This window comes from Zea mays, chromosome 1 (assembly GCF_902167145.1).
Source record: "Zea mays cultivar B73 chromosome 1, Zm-B73-REFERENCE-NAM-5.0, whole genome shotgun sequence".
Taxonomy (NCBI): Eukaryota; Viridiplantae; Streptophyta; class Magnoliopsida; order Poales; family Poaceae; genus Zea; species Zea mays.
The window spans coordinates 245,240,778-245,251,500 of record NC_050096.1 but is presented as its reverse complement, the minus strand read 5'-3'; the positions used below and the strand labels follow the sequence as shown (position 1 = coordinate 245,251,500).

Genomic DNA, 10,723 nt, shown 5'->3' with positions numbered 1-10,723 from the left:
GCGCCTGCAGAGGGCAACGCCAAACCGCCTGCAGACTGCAGTGCACTGCTGCCTCCCCCTGACGCCTTTTTTCCCCGATCCTCTCCTGCAATAATACAATAATAATAATCTGATTGCCCTCCTCTCCTCTCTCAAATAATCACGCTTGGACAGCACTAGAAGCACTGAGCTAGCTGAGACCACAGAACCACATGGGTCTACTATATATAGAAGCTAGGAAGTAGAGAGGGGATCAGTAGCTAGCTAAAGCTTAGCCCGGCGGCCGGCCAGAACTGCAAGAGAGAAGACCAAGAAACAGAGAGAGACAAGCGCAGGGGACAGCAGCGGGTAGCTAGCTAGCTAGCGATCGACGACAGACGATGCAGATGATGATGCTCTCTGATCTCTCGTCTGACGACCACGAGGCCACTGGATCCAGCTCCTATGGCGGGGACATGGCCAGCTACGCCCTCAGCCCTCTCTTCCTCGCACCGGCGGCCTCGGCCACCGCGCCGCTGCCGCCACCTCCGCAGCCGCCGGCCGAGGAGCTCACCAACAAGCAGGCCGCGGGCGGCGGCAAGAGGAAGAGAAGCCAGCCGGGGAACCCAGGTACGTAGTAGTTAATTGGCTGACCAATCACGCCGACCGATGCACCTAATTAATGAATCAATGTGCTACAAATAAATTAAAACCAAAAGACCCCGGCGCGGAGGTGATCGCGCTGTCGCCGCGCACGCTGGTGGCGACGAACCGGTTCGTGTGCGAGATCTGCAACAAGGGGTTCCAGCGGGACCAGAACCTGCAGCTGCACCGCCGGGGCCACAACCTCCCCTGGAAGCTCCGCCAGCGCAGCAGCCTCGTCGTCCCGTCGTCGTCGGCGGCGGCAGGCTCCGGCGGCAGGCAGCAGCAGCAGCAGGGCGAGGCCGCGCCGACGCCGCCGCGTAAGCGCGTCTACGTCTGCCCCGAGCCCACGTGCGTGCACCACGACCCGGCGAGGTACGTATGCACGGTCCTGCTCCTGCATATATGCGAGGGAATGCTAGCGACATAGCATAACATCTCATCGATCCATCCATCCATCCATCCATCCATCCATCCATCCATCCATCCATCAGAGCTCTGGGGGACTTGACTGGGATCAAGAAGCACTTCTCGCGGAAGCACGGGGAGAAGCGGTGGTGCTGCGAGCGCTGCGGGAAGCGCTACGCCGTGCAGTCGGACTGGAAGGCGCACGTCAAGGGGTGTGGCACGCGCGAGTACCGCTGCGACTGCGGCATCCTCTTCTCCAGGTACATCTCATCTCATGATCACCGTGCATATATGCATGGACGACGTGCTTTGCTGTAATTGTAAACGCTGATCATTTTTACTAACAAGCATGCTGGATATAATAGCCTAAATCTCTCACCGGACGGATCGAGAGAAAACCTAGCTAGACGGGATCGATCGGTCCAGCAGGTTGCCGCCGACGACTGTTCCATCGATCGAGCCTGTTAATTTAGTCACAAAAAGGATCGAGCATATGCATGTATATGAACTATCTTCCTTCACTGACCAACATCATATCATGCATGGACCTAGTTAATCAGTACATATACTCCTATATATACATAGTTTTTCAAGAACATTGGGTGATTCTGAAGCAACCTAAATATATATAGATACCAAAAATATATGAAGTCATCAGCACGATCTGCGAGTGAGTACGGTTCTTGAACTCTTCTGATGGTTGCAATAATACTACCAACAAAAATATACTATATATTTGTCGCCCACTAATTTATTTTTAAACTAAATCGCGACTGATAAAAAAGAACCGATGGAGTACTATATATACAAGCGCATGTGGCCTTCATTTACAATTTTAGGGTTTCCATGCATCCTGTCATAAAACTATTTGCATGATCACATCCCTATATATATATATATATATATATATATATATATATATGCCCATAGTACTACTGTTGTGAAAAAACCATGAGTCCCTGGTCAAACCAGTATATGTACATGCAATATGTTTATTGCATGCATATTTGGGAATGAACATCCTCTGCCTGCACCAACTTTATGGCAGTCGTCCATGTGGTCATCATGACACATTCCCTTCAAAAATGGAACATATATAGGTACAGCATATGAAGCAATTGAAGAGTACTTTAATTGTGAAATAGTACTACTGCAAGTATATATGTAGTAGCACAACAGTGCAATAATGCAGTGCATTAGATATAGTAGTGAAGTTAAGAGTTAGTTTCCAAATCTTTTACTAGAGAGATCATAAAAAATCTATAAAAAATTCTAATTCAACTTCTAATGTATCTTATGTTAAGAAAGAGATATATATAAAAAGAGTAAATTCTGTCATTAGATACATCGTTAGCAGTAGTACCACTGAATTTAATTACGTCCTACACACACGCGCACACACATGCATGCATGCATCTGCATGCTTCTTTTCAGTAGTGATCACAAAGGAAACTGACAAAAGAACCTAGCTAATCATAGGACGCAGCTTTTCGTCATCAAAGTTAAACGAAACTTTACATGCATGGATTGCATTGAGTACTCACGCATGTGCACGTCAACACGCGCACACATATACGTATATTAACATAGTACTTTATATACCAACTAATTAATAAAGTCATTGACTCCTCTGATCATTTGTTTAGCTAATTAACCCGTTTCGTTTGATGCATGCATGGTCTCTCTGGCGTGGTCGTGCAGGAAGGACAGCCTGCTCACGCACAGGGCCTTCTGCGATGCCCTAGCAGAGGAGAGCGCGAGGCTTCTTGCAGCAGCAGCAAACAACGGCAGCACTATCACCACGACCAGCAGCAGCAACAACAATGATCTTCTCAACGCCAGCAATAATATCACGCCATTATTCCTCCCGTTCGCCAGCTCTCCTCCTCCTGTCGTCGTAGCGGCGGCACAAAACCCTAATAACACCCTCTTCTTCCTGCACCAAGAGCTGTCCCCCTTCCTGCAACCGAGGGTGACGATGCAACAACAACCCTCGCCCTATCTTGACCTCCATATGCACGTCGACGCCAGCATCGTCACCACCACCGGTGGTCTCGCGGACGGCACGCCGGTCAGCTTTGGCCTCGCTCTGGACGGCTCGGTGGCCACCGTCGGCCACCGGCGCCTCACTAGGGACTTCCTCGGTGTCGATGGTGGCGGTCGTCAGGTCGAGGAGCTGCAGCTTCCACTGTGCGCCACAGCAGCCGCAGCAGGTGCCAGCCGCACCGCCAGCTGCGCCACCGACCTGACAAGGCAGTGCCTCGGCGGCCGGCTGCCGCCGGTCAACGAGACCTGGAGCCACAACTTCTAGGCCCGCTATATACTTCAAGCTGCATTGAGACTTTGAGAGACGAATGAACGGAACACCCAAACTGCATGCACTCTAGCTTGAAGAGCAACCAAAACTGGAGTAGCAAGTATGGTGCACTACTGTTGTTAATTTACCTTAATTTATTGATCTCTGTTAGTTCTATTTTCATTTAGGGCAATGCGGGCTAGCTAATTAATTCGATGTGCACAACTTTTGATGAATGGACCAGAAAGTTTATCTTGTTGCTTTTTTTGTTTGATTATGTTTCGCTGAGAGGCATGTGTTCTCATAATGGTATGTCGAAAGAAATAGATGATATACTAATATAACCATATCTTATATACTAGTCAGTCTAAACAACATGAATAAAGATTCAATCAAGCTAGAGTAGTGACATGGTTACTGATGATGATGCTACGGAGTCATCGATAAGTGGTAGTGGAGGAAAAGCTTGGTGCAACTGGCGACGAACACGACCGCTTAACTTGGATGAACACGACAACTCGTCGTGGAAGTTGAGAGCAGTCATGCAAATAACACTTGCCAAAAACCTTATTAAATCCATCCTCTATCTGTGCAAGGTTAGAAAGATGAGTGTTATGGATCGAGATCTACTCTCCCTATTGGTGATGTGCACGTAAATGCTCAGGATGAAGAGGGCTATGACGGCAGCGCAGCATTGAGAATGGAAAATACTATTAATTGACTATCTCAAGATTTTTCAAATAAAGTAGGAGCTCTCTGATAGTAGTTTTAGTGTGTCTTTTTTCAAAAAGATCGGTATATATAGGGAGAACTCCTGCCTTCGTAGTATCAACTAGCAATACAATATTGATTGATGTTGCATCATCCACCTCTCTACTCATAGACTTTAACATAAAAGACCATTAGAAAAAAGGTATTGGGTCGTTGAGATTTATTAGAATTTCTGTGCATGAACGTAGGAGAACTAGATCATAAAAACTTTAACAGGATCTTCGCCTAAAAGTTCTCATTGAGATAATTGATGAAGATGATACATGAATTGAAGCATCTTGTGTTTTCTTTTGTATTGGATATCTATCCATGTGATTGGTAGCCTGGCTGGCTATGTGCAGACTCAGCGGGTGCATTGACTATGGTCGTGCACGTGATTGGTCCCTTGCGTAGAACGAGACGAGCCTGCTCACGCGCATGCAACACAGTTAATTTTTTCAGCTCCCGCTTGCACGCGTGGGGATGCGGGGAGGGCTTCTCTGCTGGTCCAGGCCGGCACGAGCCTAGCGCTCGTGGGCACAGGAACCAATCACGCGGTATATGTGTATTACCTACGTTCTAAAAGAATGAAATTACTTTAATTTATCTTAAGACAAAGTATTGAAGTTTTATCTAAATTTACACAAAAGACGGACACCTTTGATGACACAAATATATATATACATATATATATATATATATATATATATATATATATATATATATATATATATATATATTTAAAGCACAAGTTTCAACTGTCGTGCTACGTCATATTTTTACAAATAACCCCACACGTCTATCTCAAATTACACAACCTCTACGTCCGGCCCGTTTAGCCAGTCGGGTGGTTAAATTAACGTAAAATATTTTTAAAAAGTGGTACAGGAGATGAGGTTCGAACCCAAACCTTGATAGAAGAAGAGCGGGAGACACGAAGTTGTCTAACCAGTAGAACATCATGGTCAATTGTTTTTAATATTGTGTCAAATATTTAAAAAACGTGGTGCAAGAGGTGGAGTTCAAACCCAAGCCCTGATGGCAGAAGAGTGAGAGACATTGAGTGAAGTCGTCTAACCAGTAGAACATCATAGTCAATTATTTTTAATATTAAATATAAATTGTACACATGTATATACGAGTTTTGTAAAATAAAAAATATATAATCGTGTCGGGCTAGATCAGCACTACGGACGGAGGCTACGGTTCAAACACGACACGACGGACGTGTCGGGCTGGCCTAGGCACTATTAAATGGACCATGCCCCGGACCGGCCCGTCAGACACGACTCATTTGGCCATTTATACCTCCGCACGATAATGATGGGGTCCTTGCCTCAGTTCCCGCCACCTCGTTTGTCATCTGTTTCTTTTCTCTCTCCCCTCGTGCCTCCGCCTTCGTGCCGCGCATTCTCGGCAGAGGGCATGGGAGCAGGCACCTCCTCCCCGTATTCATCTGACACCAGCCCCGACACCGACCTGTGCAGTGGCTATTGCACGTCCACGAGGGTGTTTCATAGCATGCACGCACCATCATTTTCGCCGTCAGCGGACGTCTCGTTCGTCTTCCCAGCCTTCGCCCTATTCTTCCTCAACAACCTGTTGTCCCTGCCCACGTCCGCAGCCGCGAGCCGACCAACGCTCGTTGACGCGGGTACGGGCGAGTCGGTCTTGCTCCTGGCTTTTCTTCGTGTGTGTCGCCGAGGACACGATGGTGCCTGCCACACTTAGGTTATATTGACGATGACGAGTCCATAACTGAGATATTGGACAACCAAAGCCTGTAGCGCGGCAGCAGTCGGCATATGCTACGGAGTTGGTGGTGTTGTTGTGTTGCCTCAGCGAGTCCAGGGCTGGAAGGCACTCGCATTCTCTCGCCCTTTTCAGACTTACGCCTGGTGCGGGTGCCTCTCAGTTTGGAGCTGCTCTGGCTGGGCTTCTTTCTCCGCTTGCGTGCTCTCTCTCCTTGTATGTATCTAGCGGTATACTACCTATGTTGCCTCCAAATATCCATGTCTTTGTCGTGTCCTTCTCCGGCAACGAACATGTATAAATGTCTCTTCCCTTCCCTTCCTGGTCTACGAAACCTTGAAAGTGTGGGAGGCGAGGGATGAGGTCCCTGATTTGCTGCCTATGATACCCATTCGATGGCTCGTCATCACCTGTCTACATGACCTTTCCTTTACCATAATGTCGACTTGCCTAGTCAAATAAAAAAATTTATGCGGAGAACAGAGACCATCAATAAAAAATCTTGAGATTTTTTTGGTGAATAATTTATGTGGATATTGTTGTGTCGTAACACACAGGCAACCGACTAGTATATATATATATATGTGTGTGTGTGTGTGTGTAAGAAGAGGTGGCCTCATGACAGTAGAAAACATCTTCAAGACGCGCTTCCAAATTTCCCACATCAAAAACTCATTTGAAAACAAATCAATTTAGAATCCAGCAAAAGTGGGATAAACCAGGTTTAGCCGTTTAGGGCTCTAGGCAAGCCAGATTATTAAGATTTGCACCATATTTTTACTTTGTAATCAATGGTGCAATCCAATTTTTATGCGAAGATATTTTCATGTTGATATATATACACTATACATGGTGGGATGGAGATCAGGAAGATGAGACCCAACGTACTCGGATGGGCATGGGGATGGACATGCATGGGTAGGTATGCACACATGTAGGGTTGGGCCAGATGACTATACCGAGGTGAAAAATAATTAATCGAGAACTGCTTTAAGATGTGTGCGATTTTCTAAAAGATATTAATTAGAGCAGTTCTCCAAGCATAAGTAAATATATATTATAAGTCTATTAGATTACATACTAGTAGAAACTTTTATTATGATTTGTGTTCTAAAATTAATAGTGAAACTACCTATAAACTCTAAGGACTTGTTTGTTTATTTAGAACCAGATTGAATGAGATTGAGTGGGATTGAAAGATATTGAAGATGATTGAAGAGAAAATAAACTAATTTCCTATTTAATCTCCTTTTAACCAAACAATACATGAAGTGACCGACGGAACGCACCACTATGGGAGTTTTCATTGCACTCATGCGAGGATGCGAGATGAATCGCGACGGTGTATGGTTGGGGGATTTATATCATTTTAGGTCCTTTGAAATACAGAAAATTCAGAGAAATCTTACAGAAAGGAATCAATTCATTTTCACATAAAAACACAGAAAACAGAGAAAAAATCCACGCATTTCAAAGGGGACTTTATCGTGGTTTGGTGGTTCTGACCTTCTACAGTGAAAATTGTCACTTAGTAGTCACAAAATAACAACGTAGCTTTCTGAAACAGGCTCCAAAATTTGTAGTTTTGTGCATATAACAAAGACAGTTTGCACTTGCTTCTGCTTAAATCAAAGGGTTCAGCTTTTATGTTGCTGCTTTGAAAAAACAGCTTTTCTATAGTACAAATTTGAAAGTAGCATGAACCTCCTTTTGCTACTTATCCAAATTTATTATATTAATAAACAGATGTGATAAATTAAAACTAAAATATGTTTTGAAATAATTAAATGTTATAGTAAATGAAGCAAAAATATTAAAAGTATAATTATAAAATTGATTTATTTATAAAAATATTAGGAACACTATAAAATTGATGTTTAAATTAAATATATTGATTAAGAGATATAGTTAGACTATATATATATATATATATATATATATATATATATATATATATATATATATATATATATATATATATATATATATATATATATATATAAACAATATACAGTTTGATTACAGTGGCCAACTTATAGTAGTTTGAACCAAATGACTTTATCATACCACCGAAACTATCAAGGATGTGTGAGTTAGCATATGCATGTATATTATCTGTTGTAGTATGTATCTGCATGTCACACCCGGGTTTTAGAGGCATGGGCGTGGACATAATCACCAGGTGTACTAGGACCAAGTCTTAAACATATGATGACTCATGGTAAAGAAACGAATGTCACGACATTATTATATAATAGAGTTCTATACAAAATAAATAAATAATTACATCATATGGAGACAACGATCCAGCAACCCAAAGTTGACTGGGAGACAACGACCTAGACCTCTCACGAACTCATCACAACATTCTCCATGCGCCTCATCCTGTGGTACCTGTTCTTGACCTGTGGGGGGTGTAAGACAGCAAGGATGAGTTCACATATGTTCATCGCTCAACAAGTTGTGGGGAATAATGTGCATGAACTCGCCAAAGGTGGGAGCTCATGTGAAGTGTAAGGCTTACCAAAGAGAATGGTTAAAGTTGAGCATTTGTTTTTAAAGTTGGTCAAAAATTTATTAGCAGTTACTAAGTGTAAGTAGATACCAAATCAGAGTAATAATATATCAGAATTGATAACAACACCTGCGATGCAATGCATATGACAAATTGAATCTAATTTCATAAATTAATCATGCGAGAGTCTTGAACTGCTCAAGACCGCGAGCACAGCTAGTATACCAGTTTTACACTCTGCAGAGGTTGTACCTTATACCCACAAGTCGAGTATCCCATGTCGTCAGGGTTTGCAAGGCCCTTAGACACTTTCGAGGTGAATGGATAGGGATCCACTACGAGTCCTTTACAAAGTTCCACTAGCTTCCGAAAACCCGCTACAGTTTCTAGGAAGAGCAATGTAGGAATTCCTCGTCTGACCGCCATCGCAGCAAAATCAACCCGAGAACCTCCCTACACGCCTACTCCCCTACTGCCCTTGCCCCTTTCGGGAAAGGTAGTCTTCCACTACTTTCCTAATTAGTCAGCCAAGGACATCCCATTCCACCCTTGTGGTGACACATGTTTCTCAAGTTAAGCTCCATGTTCCAATTAATATAATGATCTTGTCATGAACAATAAGTAGAACAATAGATAATTGAAACATAATCATAATGTAATATTAATCCCAAAACCATATAGAGCAATAGCATAGTGAAAGGGAAATGTGCCCTTGGGCCATTTCTAGTATATTTTGGTGATTAAGTGCCCAACACATATTGAGTGAGTAATTATATGCCAAATGATGGATGAAGTGCAAATCGACAAGAAGGTATGGTTCTAGACTTAGTACATTGGTTTTTATGTACTAATATATTTGTCTAAGTGCTAGAATCAGGAAAAGAAAGGATTGGAAAAGAGTTGGCTGTGTACAATCAAATACTGCTCAGTCTGGGTGCACCGGACTGTCCGGTGGTGCACTGGACAGTGTCCGGTGCGCCAGGCTGGACTCCAGCGAACTGGCCACTCTCGGGAAACTATGGCGGCGTACGACTATAATTCACCGGACTGTCCGGTGGTGCACCGGACTGTCCGGTGAGCCAACGGCCGCCAGCGCAACGGTCGGCCGCGCAATCCGCGCGCGACGCGTGGCCCACGCCAACGGTCGGCTGGGGGCACCGGACTGTCCGGTGTGCACCGGACAGTGTCCGGTGCGCCAACCAGCCCGAAGATCCAACGGTCGGCTGCGCCAGGAATGGAAGGAGATCCGCACCGGACAATGAACAGTGGATGTCTGGTGGTGCACCGGACTGTCCGGTGCGCCACCCGACAGAAGGCAAGAATTGCCTTCCAAGAATGCCTCCAACGGCTCCTAGCTGCCTTGGGGCTATAAAAGGGACCCCTAGGCGCATGGAGGAGACACCCAAGCATACTTTGAGCATTCTTAATCTTCCACACTCCGTCTCCGCACACTTGATTGACTTTATTAGTGATTTGAGCTCCGTTCTAGTGGTGAACTTGTTGCGATTCATTTGAGCTCAAGTCTTGGCTGAGTGTGTGCGTATTGCTACGGATTTGTGTGTGTTTCTTCCCTCCCTTACTCTAGTGCTTTCACTTTGATCTTTGTTGTAAGGGCGAGAGACTCCAAGTTGTGGAGATTCCTCGCAAACGGGAAAGAGTTAAAGAAAAACATCGTGGTATTCAAGTCGATCATTGGATCACTTGAAAGGGGTTGAGTGCAACCCTCGTCCATTGGGACGCCACAACGTGGAGTAGGCAAGTGTTATACTTGGCCGAACCACGGGATAAATCATCGTGTCTCTTGTGCTTGTTTTCATTTGCGACCATTGTGTTTCACAAGAGCTCGGTCCTTAGCCACTTAATTCCATTGTGCTAACACTTAATCAAGTTTTGTGGCTGTAAGTTTTAGTTTTTACAGGATCACCTATTCACCCCCTCTAGGTGCTCTCAATTGGTATCAGAGCCGTTCTCTTCACGAAAGGGACTAATCGCCCGAAGAGATGGATCCTAAGGGAAAGGGAATGGTGGTCAACGATAAGGAGAAGGAGTCCATCTTCAACGAGCCAAGAGACGATAAGCCCACTGACTCTGGCTCGAGTCACAAGAAGAAGGACGGGAAGAAGAAGAGGCGCATCAAGAAGATAGTCTACTACGATAGTGACGAGTCTTCTTCTTCCCAAAGAGACGACGACGAGAAAAAGAAAACAGTTAACTCAAACTTTTATTTTGATTATTCTCGTATTCCGTCTAACCCCAATGCTCATTTACTTTCAATTCCACTTGGGAAACCTCCGCACTTTGATGGAGAAGACTACTCATTTTGGAGTCACAAAATGCGTAGTCACCTATTCTCTCTCCATCCGAGTATTTGGGAGATCGTTGAAAATGGAATGCTTTTTGAT

General features: G+C 44.5%; 1 protein-coding gene across 1 annotated transcript; it reads left to right on the top strand.

Moving 5' to 3' along the window:
* Positions 1–248: 248 nt before the first annotated feature.
* Positions 249–3,546, top strand: LOC541693 (indeterminate growth 1). Its single transcript, NM_001111439.2, has 4 exons — positions 249–588; positions 678–975; positions 1,095–1,268; positions 2,710–3,546. The coding sequence occupies exons 1-4, from the start codon at positions 360–362 to the stop codon at positions 3,317–3,319; spliced, it is 1,311 nt and encodes a 436-aa protein (NP_001104909.1). The 5' UTR covers positions 249–359; the 3' UTR covers positions 3,320–3,546.
* The last annotated feature ends 7,177 nt before the right edge of the window (positions 3,547–10,723 follow it).

Coding starts and splice junctions, on each gene's coding strand:
- LOC541693 (NM_001111439.2), top strand. CDS start 360: ATGCAGATGATGATGCTCTCTGATCTCTCGTCTGACGACCACGAGGCC. Junction 976..1,094: donor GTGCACCACGACCCGGCGAG/GTACGTATGCAC, acceptor TCCATCCATCAG/AGCTCTGGGGGACTTGACTG. Junction 1,269..2,709: donor TGCGGCATCCTCTTCTCCAG/GTACATCTCATC, acceptor GTGGTCGTGCAG/GAAGGACAGCCTGCTCACGC.